Source organism: Atractosteus spatula, chromosome 14 (assembly GCF_055471065.1).
Source record: "Atractosteus spatula isolate fAtrSpa1 chromosome 14, fAtrSpa1.hap1, whole genome shotgun sequence".
Lineage (NCBI taxonomy): Eukaryota > Metazoa > Chordata > Actinopteri > Semionotiformes > Lepisosteidae > Atractosteus > Atractosteus spatula.
The window spans coordinates 16,049,932-16,067,329 of record NC_142719.1 but is presented as its reverse complement, the minus strand read 5'-3'; the positions used below and the strand labels follow the sequence as shown (position 1 = coordinate 16,067,329).

Genomic DNA, 17,398 nt, shown 5'->3' with positions numbered 1-17,398 from the left:
CGCAATATAAGAGAAACCGCCCTCACCCTATTTCCAGCATCATTCACAATAACCCGTCCATACAAGACAGGAGCGCCTCTACAGAGAGCGAATCAAATAGCGGCATCTCACGTGACTATCGCCACGCCCCTTTCGTGCGTGAAACGGGGAGAAAAAAACCCGAGCAAGTCCTCTCATCCAATCAGCATCGTCCTTACTGCTTTGTCGCTGTTGTTTAAACTGCACCAATACAACCGCCCGTTGCTGTTGCTAGATTGAAACCTTCCCAGTTCACAGTGATGGCGGCCGCCGTGTCCGTTGGTGCTGCAGCCGGAGAAGACGAGAATCCGAACTTGGGGCCCATTTTGAAGACCCCCCCGTCTTACGACTGCGACCCTGCCGCCGACAATGAGGACTGGTTCCCCGGGGAAGGCGGAGGAGAGCCGGGAGAGGAGGAGAACCCGGCAGGAGACGAAGGACCGCGGGCTGCTGACGAGGAGCTGTCCGTGCTCAGCCCCGAGGAGATCGCTGGCCGCCTGGACAGGACCCGCCGGGAGTTTTACAACCGCAGGAAAATCCTCATTAAAAACCTGCCCCCCGACATCACGAATCAGGCAGGGTTTTGTTCACGCTTGCTTCGAACTTTCGTGCTTTTTCCCCCCTAAATTTTTGTTTTCTTTACTTAGCTTACGAGTTAGGCTGGCGGGTTGGTATGATTGCTGTGCGGTGCACGTCTGATCTTTTCATTCGGTTTTCTCGGTGTAGCCTTAATGGGGAAACGTCGGTGCTTTGTGAGTAGATGTTACGTCTGAGTTTATTTCAGGGAACAAGACCGCAAGTTCAGGACTTAACCAGTTGCGTATACATAAAATAAACACTGTCGGTGTTAAATGGGCAGTATGTGTGTTAGAGGTGTTAGTTTTACCTTGTCCAAGATTCTGACGCTGAAAAGATACGGATTTTACAGTCTCATCAGGCGCTCGCTGGATCCGTGAGCTCTGGATACTTTGTTTCTCTTTATGAAAAATAAATGAGCGAGAGGGTTTGTCTATGAACAATACTTTTTAGCTATGTTATATTTACTGTTAATATTTCCTACCTTATCTTAAATATATCCTTGACATCTTTTGAGAACTAACTCTGTCGTAAACCTGCTTAATGAATAAGTCTGGTTTAATCCGTGCATTTTAGTGTTTTTGTGACTTATGTTGTGTAAGACAAGCAGTTTATTCAGATGTCGGTTTTATTTGGAAATAATACGGTTCGTTGCGCACACACGGTGGCACTGAGGAACACCGTTTTCTACTGTCAAGTTACAGCAGACCTATGAAGCGAAAAGCACTACAGTTTCAGAGTTGCTTAGGCTGCATTAGTGATCCTGCTGTTAAATGAGTTTTATGTAAATTGCCCGTTTCTCTGCTCCGTGATGCGCTGGCTCTGTGCTCTTCACGTGACACACGTTTTGTTGACATAACATGACTTTCTGAACAGAGGGGCCTACTAGGACGCTGTACACATGAACAGAGGTCCAGATCGGGGCGTTTTGAGCCAGCCCTGATCAAAGAGAGTAGGCTACGTCCAGAAAGAGTAAAGAGGGAAAAAAAAACAGCGGTTTTACATTTGCAGGGAGAGAAGCTGCTGGATTTGCTTAGCGCTGTGAAAAGTGAACTTTACCACAATGGGCAGACCGCATGCAGCACGGGTGAGCTTGACCCCTTCTCTCCCTCTCTGAGGGAGAGAGCAAAGCGTGATGTCACCACAGTCGGCTGGGGGCACCTGAAGGGCTCAAGAAAAGCAGGGGTTGTTCCCAGCCAGGAACAGCTCCCTGTTTTCCTCTTTCAGGGCTCGCTCCTTGGGAAGAGTCCCTCCTTCTGTTCTTCACACCTAAGTGGTTCATTCTAATCACTCTGAGTTGATTTTTGGCTGTGACTGGCAGTTTCTGGTTGTTCACTTCAAAATGAATGTGAAATTTCCATTCTCATGCTGGATGACATTGAGCGTGTGCATCTTAATAGTACTTTAATGTTATGCTTCTTAAACATTTACTTAAGGAAATATAAAAAATCTAGGAATAGATTAACAATAGGTAAATAACAGCCCAAAATACATAGCTATTCCGGTGTCACATCCTCTCAGGATTATTAATGCCTAAGTTAAAAAACAACTTTAAATGGTTTGATAGAGCAGTAATGTTTATTGCATCCTTTTGGTATTTTTTTGCAGGAGGTCCATGATCTTTTGAGTGACTATGACTTAAAGTACTGCTTCGTAGACAAATACAAAGGAACAGGTGAGTACCTTTTAAAAGACTTGTATTCCCTGCGTCCTGTAAGCTTTTGCCCTGTGTGAAAGGCTGTATTAAATTGAAGTCATAGACGGCACCTCCTTGCAGAGAAACCTTTTATTCTTAGTTTAGGGACTTGCTTAGGGTCTTAATGGGTTTCCAGCACTTTCACCTGGAAAAGAAACTAGCGGTTTATTATTTCTAGTTAGTCACCATATGGCTCTGTGTTGTCTTGGAGGCTTTGAAATAAGATGGAACCATAGAAGCAGTGCTAATGTCCAGGGTAATAGAAGACCAGAGCCCCAGTGAAGTTTCAGAACCAGGGCTGAGAATTTCTGCCCTGTTCAGCGATTGTCAGCACTGTTGGGCCTCCCAGGGCAGGTCTTTGGATTGAGATCCAGTCCTGAGAGGAATGGTAGGGATGCCCTCCTGCTGTTGGCAGGGATCAGTCTGAGTGTTTTAACCCTTTGACTTCTGTCATTCTTGCCACTCCTAGCCTTTGTGACTCTGCTGAACGGTGAACAAGCCAAGTCTGCCATCAAGGAGTACCACCAGTATTCCCTGCGCGACCGGGATATCTCAGTACAGCTGCAGCCCACGGACGCCCTGCTGTGCATCGCCAACCTGCCCCTGTCCTTCACCCAGCAGCAGTTCGAAGAGCTGGTCCGCCCCTTCGGCAACCTGGAGCGCTGCTTCCTGGTGTACAGCGAGAGCACGGGCCAGTCCAAGGGCTACGGCTTCGTGGAGTACATGAAGAAGGACTCGGCCGCCCGGGCCAAGTCCGAGCTCCTGGGCAAGCAGCTGGGCACGCGCATGCTGTACGTCCACTGGACCGAGGTGAACTCCCTCACCTACCCGCTGCTGCACTCTCGCTGCCTCTGCGTGGACCGCCTGCCTCGTGGGCTCCAGGACGCCGAGGGCCTGCAGGAGATCTTCACCGAATTCCACCCTCCCATCTTCTGCCAGGTACAGCCGCAATGGGAGTCTCCCTTTGCCTCGCCCTGGAGAGCCCCAGTCTATTGGGGGTTGTACATGCTTTTGCTCGGTGGCCAAAGATCATGTTATTTTTGTAGCCTGTAGCTGGCTCAGCAGAGGTTTGACAGGAAAATGAGAAAATGCCATGGTCTGCAGGACCAGATGTGGAGACCCCCTAATTTAGATCAAGCCAGCAGGAGAAATAAATCCCCTTACTGGCAATAAAATGGGTAATCTGATCAGGCCAAACCCAAGTGGTTTAGATAGAAACCTTATATGCTGGTTTTCATGGGTCAGTTATGTGGGTGACAGTTCTATATGTACTGGCTTGAAGTTTAGCTAGTGAGATACTTCCAAATTTCACCTTCAGACCATGTTAAGGAAATACTTATAGAATTAAACTAGCAGGTTTTTTTCCCATTATTTACTGTTAAAATCAGGGACCTTGGCACCTATATTAAATTTGAATTCTAGAGGAAGCATTGCTTAACCCTGACCTGATTTGCACGGTTAGAGAGCGGTTTCTATAGTGATGACCGCCTGACTGTCACAGGTGCAGTGTGTGAATGACCTGTGAGCACATTACTGAATTGCTGAAGCTCGCCCATTCAGCCCCCTTTGTCCTCCTTTTGCTACGTGAGGAAGGGCTTTCTGGAACTTGCATAGTGGCTGGCTGCTCTGGGGGCACCTCATTGTTATGGAAATGTTTTTTTTTGCTTGCTATTAGGCTTTACAAAAAGTTGCAAAAATATGAATGAAAGCCTACCTGGGGCACATTCGCTGTGGGTGCACAGGACATGCTTAGCTAAGTTTACTCAGAGATCACTGTCAGAACCACACTGGGCTATGGCGGGCCTCCTGTTTTGAAGTAATGGCATGGGAGGGAGGGGCTTGATTTAAAGCTATAGTTGGCAGGAGAGTACCAAAGCAAGCCGCATGACCTATTGTCCACATATCAGCTATCAATTCTGCCAGGCTTGTACTCTTTAACACATCCCCTGAAGTGTATCAACTTTGAAAACCGAGCACTGTGTGGGGGTTTCAGTGCCCTCTGTTTCACGGACTGTTAATGCTGTCATTACTTTCCATGCTAACTTTTCATTGTGCGGTGGCCTTAAATTGACAAGGTGACCTACCTTATATGTGCTTCTTTCAAAGTTGTAGTGCCCACGTTTATTCTGTAAACATAACATGCAAATTGAAGAGCAGGTGAATCTCTGCCGTTTCATTCCTTGACCGCTACCACTGCAATTTTCACCTTGTTAGATTAGAAATACAGGTGACAATTCAACCTGGTTTTCCCTTTTTGGTTTTTAAAAGCAAGTTCATTTGAGGATCTCCATCTAGTTGTAAAACTTTAGTAGTTTGTTTTTTTTAGATGCCCACAACTCCTTGTAAAAAAAAAAAAAAAAAGTCCTGCAGATCCTACATTACCAGCCCACAAAGTCAACATTTGAAAGTTAATTCCTGCTTGACAAATTATTAAAGCGTCTGAGATCCACGGCTTTTTAATGCCGACTGACTGTGTGTGCTTTCCAGCTGGCACAAGGGCAGGATGGCAACTTCAGGCGGTTTGCAGTGCTGGAGTTTGAGACAGCCGAGATGGCAGAGATGTTCCAGAGGAGCACTGACGGGCTGGCTGTGGGCAAGACGCGCATCCGCGTCTCGTTCTGTGCACCTGGACCCCCAGGGAGGAGCATGCTGGCCGCGCTCATTGCAGCTCAGACCATGGTAGGGTTCTCTGGTGCTGCCCTTCAAAAGCTTGCAATTTATAAAGCTGGCCAAAGGGAAATCTAATTCTATGTTCTCTTAATGTCCTATGCAAATGTGTTTGCTTGCTCTTAGATGTTCAAAATATGCAGAGAGTGATGTCTGGCTTATTTGGAGTTTATGCACTTTTAAATACTATACTTCATTCCAGCTTCTCCTATCCAAAATGCAATGGCTTCTTTTAGTGTGGTCACTTCCCTGGTCTGAGAGGATCGTGTTTTGACTCGTTGGTTGGTCTCCACTCTCCGTGCAGGCTATGAATCGCGGGAAGGGGCTGCTGCCTGAGCCGAATGCCATGCAGATCCTCACCAGCCTCAACAACCCAGCTACGCTGAAAATGCTGCTCACCCCACTACAGCAAGGCAGGAAGCATGGTAATACCCCCAGCCCCCGGATGTGTTGCTCTGCAGCCCACTTGTCACCAACAACACCTTTAGGTCCATTCCCTAAATATTGGTGCAAAAGGCAGCTTACAGTACCTGGAGGAAAGCCATGCCTTGTTGGACAGGACAGGTCTCGATGTTGGGATGAGCATCAGGGTCTCGTACAAGACATTTTTCTGCTTCACAAAATATCCAAACAACATTTTCGACATCAGGGGCGGGGGGTGAGCCTGGAAAATCTTCCATGCTTGGGAGGAGCTGGTAATGTATGTTTTTTTTTCTGCTGCAAGTTAGTTTCTGAAGGGGAAAGTGTTTTAATACAGAGAAGAGCTATTTCATGGGCTTGACCTTCCTAACCTTGGCCATAGAGTGCACTTTTAATTCTTGTGTAATTGTAATCCTTCTTTAGTAGTGAGTGTGTGGTGTATGACAACTTTCCTTTCCACTTCATTTTGAAAAGGAGAACTACATGGTCATGGAATGAGAGTTCCCTGTTTTGCTTTGTTTTGTAGGTCTCCTTGGCGCAGCTCCTGCAATGCCTCTCTTAGCGAACCCTGCCCTTACCGCAGCTTTGCTGCAGCTTGTACTACAAAACCAGGCCCAGCTCCAGCAGGTACAGTACTTAAACCTTGAGAGCAAACCACGGTGTCCTGTGCCAAACCACTTGCAAACTACTGTTCCTCCAAACTTGCCTTGTGGCTAAAGGATGAAAGCAACTGTTTATCATCCTGTTTTACAGTGTTTCTTCCTGCAGCTTAATTATGCCAGTGGCCCTAAAATATCAACAATGTATCTCTATACTTTTTCTCTCAATGTACAGTGTGTATTTTATGAATAATTTTATTCTATGGCATGTTCCTCTTACAAATTGTAACAGGAAGTTTGTACATTGTTTCAAGCAAATATTGCATAGAATAATATAAATGTGATGGTTCTGGAAATTCTACCCCTTGTTTTTAACCTTGTGTTTAAGTGTTTTATTTCTTTTATGGTTAAAAAACAATATGGTTGGGGGGGGGGGTTTGGAATGAAGCCTACACCAAGGTTCCCTTTTCTGCTTTTTGTAATTGATTTATTCCTTCTCTGAAAATGGCTCTGACTCTTCAGCTGTTCATCTGTCTTTCATCTTGTTATATTTTTCTCTGTCGTCCATGCATCCTTTGACAGAATGCATTGCTGGGGAGCCCCCTGCTTCTGCAGAATCTTATGTGGGCACAGCTCCTGCACAATAAAGAGAACCAGGCAGGCCTGAGTGTGAGTCGAGCTGGTTTGTGTGTAGAGCGTGGTTTCCCATTCATTGTGTTTCCTCTAGAACATGGTTTCCTATGTATCCTCCTGGAGGACATGTTTTAATTACCATTCACTTAACTCTTTATTAGTTACATTTATCAACCCCCTAGAACATCTGTTCATATTGTTAAAATTTAAGGTAGTTTTATCCCCTTAACATTTAAAATGGATCCAATGCCTGATTCCAGGGTTCTGTTCTTAATTCTTAATGGTAGTGGTAGTGACTTTGGAATTTAACCACTGGGCTTAGGCAAGTGCTTAGTTGGGCATCTGATTCAGTGCTGTCCCTATCCATTAAGAATTCTTTTCGGAAAGCCCTGGGTAGCAGCAGAACGTCACAGAATTGTATTTGCTGCATCCCTTGGCAGTAATCTGAGTGATGTGGATTTCTGATGGAACAAAGTACAGAAAACTGGGATCATGTTGTCTCGGCTATAATGAAAATCAAAAGATACTGACACTCCGGGGCAGGGATTGTGGAAACCTGCTCTAGGAAACGTTGTTCTCAAATATTCCTTTGGAGCTGCTTTGGCTGAATGCTGTTTGAGTCATTTTGGACTCCTCTCCAAAAGTTAAGTTGTTGTGATTCTGTGGTTGACCTAATCCAAACTGCGACTCTGAGAAGAGCAGTGTCTGGCACGGCCAAGCCTGTGAACCGAGTGCTACTATGGGATTATGATCTGCTGAGAGGTTTACTTGATTGTGATGGATGGAGTAAACCGGACAAGAATTATGGGAAGCAAATAGGCTGGCGGAACAGGCTGGCTTATTGGAAAAACTTTTTTTTTCCATCACCTCCCACACACCATACCACAGTACTTTACTCATTTAAATCCATGATTGTCATATAAATTTGGTTTCGATTTCGAAGAGCAGAGAAAAAGCCCAAATGGCTGGACCCACCATGTAGGATGCTTCTAAAATTATTCTATATATATACATTAATATTTTTGCTCTGCAAAATATTATTGTGTATGGTAACAGCCGGAGATAGATATAGTTATATTTCCATGTCTAGGATTTAAAGGCTGGAGGGGAGTTTGTGGGGAAAAAATTCAGCTTACAGCTTCTCTTTCACTAGTTCTCATTCCAATTCTAATTAAGTGTATAACCCTATACTGTGCACTCTTCTTATGGTCCTGTACTGTAATAAATTGGATAACCTCCATTATTTTGAGTGATGTTGGCATTAAAAAGCCTTTGTTTTTTCTGTTTGTCAAAGTTCCCAGAATCTTCAGTTGCTGTTTTAGTGATCTCCAACCCTAATCCCTCAAGATGAATGATGACTTTGTCATGCTGGTCTGGACTGTTTTGAATAAATAATGGAAATTCAGATGTGATGGATCCTGAAGCTTTCCAGGATGAGGGGTGGAGATCCTGTTAGGCTGTAAGGATATGATCAATTTTTGTTTGTTTGCCGTTTCTGTAGCCCGGGGTGCTTGGAGAGAACCCCCTGTCCGTGCTGCCACCTCAAAACGTCCTTCAGCAGGGAATGGGAATACTGGGAGACCTGCCTCCAGGTGAGCGTTTGACTTCGGAGTGCAGGGGTTTACCTGGGAGAAGCTGTTCTGTTCACAGCTCCTGCCTGCCTGTGGTTTGTCATGTTATACATTTGCTCTCTGCCTTTTGTCTGCAGGTGGAGTTTTGCCCTCTGTTGGGCTGGCCCCAGAAGTGCCTCCTCCAGGGCCCATAAAGCCACCCACACTGCCTGGAGGAAACATGCCCCTCCCACACCTGCTGGGTGGTGGGTCTGTGGACCGGGAGTCTCCCACCACCGTGGGGGGCCACTTTCCTCAGTCTGCGCCTTCTCCTGCCCTCCAGGGCATTGTCACCCCTATTCTGGGCAATGTGCTAGGTGGCATACCTCAGCAGCCTAGTGCTGGTCTGCCAGCTGATGGCGGGTCTCTAATGCCAGGGGTAAGAACATGGTGTGGGAGGCTTGTTCATTAGCCCAAAACCCTACTCCAGTGCTGGAGCTCTATCCTGCTTGTCAATTGATCTGGGAACAAAAAAAAAATCATGCTACTGTATAGTGTTAAAAAAGGCATATAAAACCTTCCTCAGTTGTTTTGTTTTAAACACAAACTCGGTGACCATGGTTATATATTATTGTGTAGATTTAGACTCTGGACTGCCGAGCTTTGGCAGAAGTGAGTTTTAGATTTCTTCCACCATTCAACCTCCAAAAATAAATCCCTTTAAATAATTGCGTTCTACCACAATATTGAGATATTCAGACATTAGATTACGAAAGGACTCGGGCATGTTCAGTTCTTCACATTTATTTGCAGGAGGCATAGTAGGCATTATGGGAGGGAAAAAACATTAATTTTATCCTTTTCAGCTGTCCCTACTGGGGGAGCCTCCCAAAGACCTGAAGATTCCCCGGAACCCATTCCTCAACATCCACAGTGCCTTCCCATCAGCAGGCATGTCGGGATCAGGTGAGAGGAGCTGACATGTTTTGTAGATCAAGGCTCTATGTTCTTTCAGACTTTGTGATGAGAACTGTGCTTCCATTTCACTTCAACTAGTGGCTTTCTTCTCTGTGACTGTCCAGGGAGCTGTAAAAATACAAGGAAACCTTACACTCACCTCTCAGCCATCAGGTACAGGAGTGTGTCACATCCAAACTTGCAGTACCTCTGCTTGCCAGCCGTTCTATCCCAAAATATTGGATGACTGCTGCTCTAAGCTCTTGGTACCATTAAATATCTGGTTTTATTTTCCTCTGCTTCAGAGCTGTGTCAATAAAGGAAATTCAGAAGTGGCTTGAAATCTGAATATTTCATAGCTGAAAGCAACTCTGAAGTGGCCCAACAATGGAGTGCAGAGTCGATTTGAAATGAAAACCATTCTGGGCTGTAAAAGGTATGAGGTGTTGAGGCATGTATTTAACTTTTCTTGTGTTTTCTGCAGGTGCGAACTCCAGACCCCACCCCTATAGGAAGAAGCCCAGTGTCTTGGGGAACATCTCTAATCCCAGAAACATGCACAGTTCCCATTCAGACTTCTCTCCTCCTTCCAGCCTTCAGTACCAAGACTCCTATTTGTATGGAGACTACAAGCCTGTAAATCAAGTATGATGTCATTTTTTTTCTCCACTTTATTTGTATTTATTTATAGTTACACATTCTAATTAATGGAAGAGTTGGTGTGGAAATGAGTCACTAGTGGTTAATAAGTTTTGTGACTGGAGATAATACAAGCCTCCAAAAAATAAATTACAAACCCAGAGCTAGATGGCAGGCTTCTGTTTTTCCCCAAAGTTGTTTGGCACTCCGCAATTGAAATGAACACTGGGCTTGGCATGTGGCATTGGAGGAAGTTTTGATGAAGTCCAGCCTGTAGCCTCTCTTTGTTTTAATGTGAAATATTTTTGAAGGAAGCATGTTTCAATTCAAGAATTTATACAGAGGTTCTCTGTAAAAAATCGAATGCAGCTCGAGCCCTAGAGTGCCAAAGGATCCTTCGGGTCTCATTCTTCCCTATATTAAATAGTGTTTTGTATAATAAGTGGAATCTTCCTGTTTCTTTTGGTCTTAAACAGTTGCTAATTTCAAATTACTTATTTGAAACCTGAAGGACTCCTGCCTTGTAGGACTAGATTTTCCCTTCATTAGTAATGATATATTTGTGTAAGGAAAGAAGTAGTGGCAAGATGAAATACTGGTAGGGTAATGAAATAACTAAGCCATGAAATTAAGAATGTAGCAGTCCTCATAATTATATCCTCTCCAGGATGTCTTTGTCATGCAACTAGAAGGAATTGTGATATTTTACTGAATTTAAAAATTGAGTAAATGTTCATTTCCTACCTGTGAAGAGGGTGAGGTTATCTGTCTGCAAACAGTAAGATGCAATTAAAGAAGACTGTAGCAACGGACTGTTTTTTTTAGCCACATCAGCTAGCATCATATCACTAGCCACAACATCTCTGTGCAATGGTGTTTTTTTTTCCCCACTTAAAGGACTCGATGTCGCACATGTATCAGCAACACGATGCCTTGGACCCAAGTACTTTGAGAGGATACAACCATCACAAGCAAAAGGTACTTTGCAGGCTGACAGCACTGATCGATTTATAACTCCCTTTGGCTAGAGGTTTTTATGAAATGTAGGCTTTTCCAAAATATTTTCAAAAGCTACGTTTACTTTGCCACACCTGGTGTTCTGACCAAGAGCCCATTTCGTAAAACCAGAAACCACCCAAGACCTGCTGCTGAATCCTGTGGTCTATCATGATTGACAGTCTTTCCCTTTCCCGTTTTGTGCTCCAGAGTCCGTACCAGTCTGGCTACAGTGAGCGTGGAGCCTTTAACCTCTCTCCTGTGTCCTCTTATCACTCGGGGTCTCCTACAGCGTACTTCAAGAGCGGGATGAGTGCTGGGATCCAACAGACTCACCTCAACAAGGTCAGGGGGGACTTTACTGTTTGAAGTCTTAACAGGGAAGCGGTATATTTTTGTACACTGTGGTATAAATGTGTAGCTTCAATGTGGTTGCCTCCTTCCCATTTTATCACTCACACCAGCACATTGCCAAAACAGGGTGAATGCAAGAATAAGAGGTATACATATCTGTGCCCCGAGTCATGGATGATGTTCTGGGCAGCTCTCCTGTTGTGATGTGCAAGATGAGGACATGTTAAAAGGGTGTGCTAAACAGGTTTTAGTTGTTCCATGGTGACCACTGAGAGAACGATCACCTCGTTCTCTAGAATGCAGTTCTGTTCCCAAAAGAAATACCTCATGATCTGTTGCCACATTCCCATAAGAGTTGAATTTGCATGGGATTTAGAAGACAAGTACTCTGCAAAGGGCAGGGTGTTAGCCGTCCATGGCAAACCCAGTGTGACAATTGGATGAGCTCGAGAGCTGTATTTGTCTCCAGGGTTGTCTTGAACCCATCTATTATCTGCCTCTCTCCTCCATCGCCATAACTGTGGATGTGCTGCCAAGACGCTGGTGTCTTGGGCACTCTTCGTGTTCAAAGCAAAGGTTGTGTAGTTTGTGTCCAAATGGGAAACCTGCACTTACTGGCTTAAGTTGGAGAGCTGCATTTTCTGGTTAGTAAAAATATAACCCAATGTATGTGAAATTGTAAAAACTCTCTGCTTATTTTCAGGCAGTAGGTATGCCTCCTGTAAGCAATGGAAACAGTTTGTACGGGTATGGGCCAAGCTCATCTCCTCCAGGAAACATTATGAAGGTAAAGGCTTTTAATGTTTTTTCCCTGTCATATTGACCTCAGTGAAATGGGCACGATTCTTAAGTTAAAGCTTGGGAAGTGGTTACAGTAGGCTTCACATCGCACCTTGAGGACCTGAAGTATAAAGATTCTACTATTACAGAAGTGTCCTTGTCTGTTAATCTTATTTCTGAATTAGTTTTAATGCAGCTGTGGTTTATTTATTTTGAAACCCGTGCCCAGACAGTGTAGTTTAAATTCCAATTTAATTGGAAATTCAATTGAGTGAAGTTGCTCAATGGAATAAAGAGTGCTGTTTTTTTTTTTTGTTAAAGAATCTACTTTAAATACTGCACGTGAATGTGGTTATTTGGTTAGAAGTCTCAATAAAATTGTAAAGTTCTGATCAAACTGAAGTTAATTTTCTGTCACCAGAAACATGGTTTTAAAAGATGGTTTAAAACGGATGTAATGGTTCTGCTTTTTGTAGGAAAAAATAGCATGTAGTGCAAAACCAAGCTTTGCAGGCTGTTGCCAATTTTTTAAAAGTCAGGTTTTATTTTTAGAATGAGGAAATGATCAACATTTTGACCTTGTTCCTTAATTAAATTTGGAAAGTTACTCATTCTTGTTCGTCATTGGTATGTTATAAGAGATTTACAGTCTAAGCTTTTGTGGTACAGTAGTGGATTAGTGGGTGCGTTTCAGTGACCCAGTGTTCATCATGCTTTTGACATGTAGCCGTTTGCTGTATGTGCGTTCAATTTAAACTCAAGAGATGAGAACAGTACAAAGAAGCATTCTGAAATTGTAGACACATTCCAAAAGTGTCTGAAAAAGATCTTTGATGTTGTATCTTTCACTCCTTCCATGAGGAGGATGTGCAGGAAAGACTTAATGTGCCAGGTTTGGATGTTGCATGAATGTGCAGTAAATATCTTGTGCTTTTTTTTTTGGTCAGACGCCAGTTGGGGGTCAGAAACGGGTGTTCTCGCGTCTCATCCCATCGCCCGAGCCGAGCCCCGAGGGCAGCTATGTGGGACAGCACTCGCAGGGTCTTGGGGGACACTATGCCGATTCCTACCTGAAGCGGAAACGAATATTTTAACTGCGGGTGTCTCTGGAGTCGTGGGGATAAAATGGAAAAGGATGAAAGAAGGGAGGGAGGAGGAAGGGCAGACCTCTGACGTTGTGCTAATCATCACTGACACCATGGTTTTTACAGGGGTGGAGAATTATTATGTGTGGTGTTCTGTTTTTTTTCTGCCAGTGATAGTCTAGGTGGCTGTAAGATGATATACTAGGAAATGTATGACTGTGATTTATCCATTTTATTCTTTTTTTCCCCTCCCCTCTCTCGGTAAAGAACATTTTAAGATCCTGCTTCCCAGCTCAGGGAGGTAAATGTTTCTGTTCAACATATTGGCCTTGTAATGTGAGGTTTTGTTTCTTTTTTTAGTTTTTAATTTTATTTTAAGTATATAAGTTTTAAGTTTCATTTTATTTTGATTTTTTTAAAGAAAAGCCTCATGTTATTATGTGGGTAGCTGCAGAGTGAACACAGCTTAAAGTGAATTCAGGATTTTTTTTCCTGATATTTCCAAGTTAAGGCTTCATTTAGTTTTTTTAAGTTTTAATTTTTTATTCTCCCCCCCCCCCCCCCCCCCAGGCAAAGCCCTAAATGTTTTATGATTTCTTACTGTTTGTAACTGTGTGAAAATGTGAATTTATGCTTTTTGTCATTTATGCTTTTCTGTTAATGGCAGGAACTTTTCCTCCCTTGTACTGCTCATGTAAATTTTATTTTCCATATTCATCTTCCCTTTTAACTTAAGATTCTAAGGAGGGCAGAGATGAGGAATAACTTTGTACAGTCTCGTGTCGTAGTGTGTACTTTGATATAGTTATTTAAATGTGCAGCAGTGTAATGTTACATGAAAGCATCTATTTTTACACTGACATTATTCTATAAACCTCAAAAGCACAGTTATTCTGCTGATTTAGGCTTGAAATGTGATACCTTCCCTTTAATGCCTTATGTCCTTCACCACTTCTAAACCTTACTGAACATTTACACTGATGTGAACGTTTCTCAGCATAGAATGAAACTGCATTGACGTGACAAAAAAGACTTCCAGTCTTGACCTGAACTGGTTCTTACCTCACCTTAATACTTCAGAACCAAAACACTTCTCTGTATGTTTCAACAGTATTTTTGTGCCTTCTAGGTTTTTCTATCATAAGTCATTATATAAATTATTAAAATCATGATGCCAAATGGCAAAAGCAGCTCTTCCAGATTTAAATGTCCAAAGAAATTTGGTTGCTGCTTTCAAAGCTCAGCCTATGTATGTGTAACAGACATGCCTTACTGTTTTTAAATGGCCTTTAAATGAGCATTGCTGGGGTACTGCTGCCTCTTCCTTCTTTTAATGATGTGGAACTTATTTTTGCTTCTCATAAATTTCTAAAGTTCCAAAGAAGCTCTGCCCTGTTGGTACTGACCAGTGTATTTATGCTGAGGTGCCTTTTTACTTTATTTGTTGTCCAGCCCGGAGCAGGACTTCAAAGCAGGGTTGTTTCTGTGCTGATGTGCTTCTTTCTGAATCCTGTAACCCTTTCAGAGCACGGCATCTCATGGCCAAATTAGGAAAGGAAGAGCCAAGATCTAAACAATCCAAGTGAAAAGGTTAGAATTCAGACTTTCATATTAATAGCTTTACTAGTGTCAGTTTTTTTATACTGAGTCAGTTTTACTCTTTGGGTGGTTTTGTATACGGGGTGATGGCTTTATTGCACTTAAACTACTGTATGTGTGTTGAAATCACCGTTCTTAAACCTTCCTTTTGTTTTTGACCAGTGCAGCATTTTTATTTTTCATCTCGGAACCTTTTTCCTGTTCCAAGCCCATGTTTGCTTAAGGAGATGCTCAAGATGCATACGTCTGAGGGCATTTCATGTAAGAAATATAAGGCATTAAACATGTTTTAATGTGATCTTTGCAGCTACAGCAAGTCTTAAATGCAAATTTGTCAAGGGAACTTGCAATACGTTGAAAATCAAGCAATTCTACTAGTCAAACTAAGGTATTAATATCTAGTTTGATAAGATATTCAAACAAGAGCCAGTTTGAGTAGTGGCTTCTTTCCCTCAATTAACCACAGTGTGGGTAATGGCTTTAACGTTCTCAGTTTAAACCTATCATGACCAAATTCAAAGCAAATTTTCTCTTCAAGTGGACATGTATTGATCAGTTTTTGTTTAAGCTGTTTGCTGATCATTATCCGCTTGGGTGGTGCATTTCAAAGTTTAAACTGCCATTGAAGCATGCTTTTTATTCTTTTGTAATACACAAGAAAATACTTGAACAGCTTTTTGATCAACTGTGAAATTGCAGTTTGTGAGGAGTATGTTTAGTAATGTTGGTGGGTTTTAAGTTAAAATAACAAATTCTTTGTATAGTATCATTACCTCCAACCAGTATTGCTTGACATTTTGAGGAAGTTTGGGTGTCTTAGTGTCCACTAGGGTGATTTTCTTGTTCCATATTTCTCATTGTGACTTTCTTACTAAGGCAACTAATGTTTGTGTCTCCTACAAAATAAAACAAAAACGTCATGTTGTGAGTGATTCTTCACTGCCTTGTCGACAAGCACATGGCAATCTAAAAGCTGTAAGTCTGACAGGTTTGTGCTGGAATGCTTTGGTTTTGGTAGATCTCTAAATAAGTGAATGCAATCTACAATAAATGACACTTGCAGCTACAGAGGTCATTTATTTGCTCTAGTCAAGGTAACAGTTGCTACATCGATAAATTTATAAGTCTTTTACCATTTTACAGTCTTGTCTGCTGTAGGTAAAATGGAGGGTCATCTTTTACACAAAATTGCTATGTTGAGCAGACTGAACACTAGGGGGTGTAAATCTACAACCATTTTTTTCTCAAGCTGCCGACAAGGCTGTTCGATTTGCGTTCCTGTATCTTACCAGGGAAGTCGCTTGAGCTCAGATTCTTATGAACATTTGCAACCCGCAAACGGATTTACATAGCGGGGGGGTTTAGTAGTGCAATGTTAGTGGTGTTCCTCCCTCAAGATGAAAGCAGTGTCCCGCCTGGGGTTTGAACCCTCAACCCTGCCACACTCATGCTTTAGGTAGAAGGAGATGGTTTTGTCCCATTTTATTTGGGGAATTGGAATGGGGTTTCAATGCTACAAATGTTAGAGGGTTTTCCTGTCACTTTTTAAATATGATTGGGATTCCTTCTTCTTGGAATCCTTCACAGATGTAACCTTGGCTTGTTCTGTACTGGTGCAAGAGAAGTTTGTAAATTACACTGAAGGGCATTCACTGCCGATACAGGAGTAGGCCAATGCAAAACTCCTGGTTCATGGTTGGCTTTTCCTGCTCTCTAAAACAATCCTTACTGAATTAATTTAAAACATTATCCTTTAAAAAAAAACAGAGGCTCTGTAATAAACTGCTATAGGTAAATAAATACAAGTGTGGGTCATAGACTGTGCCCTTTCCCCAGCCAGAGGTTCATGATTGGCCTTGCACCTTCAGGAGTGTGAAACAGTGACCCCTGTGCCCTCATCACATGTGAGCTCTGTCTCTTCCAATCACCAGTGGACATGCCAGGTACTTGCAGAGGTGGACAGGACCAGTCTGCACCTCCCTGTTTTCCCCATGTGCCTATGGCAGGGTGTTGCTGTGAGCCAATGCACAAACACAATTGTCGGTTCCCAAATTGAGTGGACATGTAAAACAGGATTATTTGCAATTCTAAAACTGTAAAAAAAAAAAAAAAAGCTTATCTGCAGTGCTTGATAAGTTGTCTTCTATGCCAACAGCCATGCTAACAGACTAACAGCAAGACCCAGGCAGAAGTAGTTCGGGGGGGGGTAGCTGCGTCAGCATGCGTAGTCTGCAAATGAACAAGTTAATAGGTTTATTCCATGCTGAAGAGAACAAACGTAACGTTTCGGCTGTGAAGCCTTCTTCAGGTGTTGCTCACACCTAAAAAAGGCTTCACAGCTGAAACGGTATGTTTTCTCTCTTCTCTTTTCAGCAGGGCATAAACCTATTTCGAGACCAAGGCAGTGCAAGTGCCTTTTGTCTAAGTCGGCCTGAAACGTGTTTTAAATCAATTTTTGAGAAGACTACAGAAGGTCAGCTAATCCACTTCCCCTTTTGTACCCACAGCTGTCGTAATTCACACCTGTGGTTCAGATCTGCTGCCACTGAAAATGATTTTTCTTTTCCAGTCTGCCACCCAGCTGCTTCTCCCTCTACAGACCAGATTTGGTGTTGAAGCGCCTCTGCAAGTTCTTCCATCTCCTTGTGCATTTGCCAAGTGACACTGAGCTCTCAGTTCTTGGTGCATTAATCAGACAATTCAGCTCTCAAAACCTTGAACAAACACTGCTCTGTTTTCCTTGGAAACGCAGAATAATTTGACCTCCGACATCCAAAATTGCACTTGTTTTCTGCTAGCTGAAGACCCTCCATTTAATTGTAATGCTAC

General features: G+C 43.0%; 1 protein-coding gene across 2 annotated transcripts; it reads left to right on the top strand.

The window, feature by feature from the left end:
* The first annotated feature begins 262 nt into the window (after window positions 1–262).
* On the top strand, window positions 263–15,489 carry raver1 (ribonucleoprotein, PTB-binding 1). Of its 2 annotated transcripts, XM_088931579.1 has the most exons (15): window positions 263–593; window positions 2,203–2,269; window positions 2,760–3,229; window positions 4,778–4,969; window positions 5,262–5,382; window positions 5,904–6,004; window positions 6,559–6,645; window positions 8,111–8,201; window positions 8,318–8,598; window positions 9,026–9,125; window positions 9,601–9,761; window positions 10,653–10,733; window positions 10,962–11,096; window positions 11,809–11,892; window positions 12,833–15,482. In XM_088931579.1, exons 1-15 carry the CDS (start codon window positions 279–281, stop codon window positions 12,977–12,979), a joined length of 2,433 nt encoding a protein of 810 aa, XP_088787705.1. In that variant the 5' UTR covers window positions 263–278; the 3' UTR covers window positions 12,980–15,482. The 2 variants fall into 2 exon arrangements, with proteins under 2 accessions (XP_088787705.1, XP_088787704.1); XM_088931578.1 differs by lacking the exon at window positions 6,559–6,645 and having other exon boundaries at window positions 12,833–15,489.
* Window positions 15,490–17,398: the final 1,909 nt, after the last annotated feature.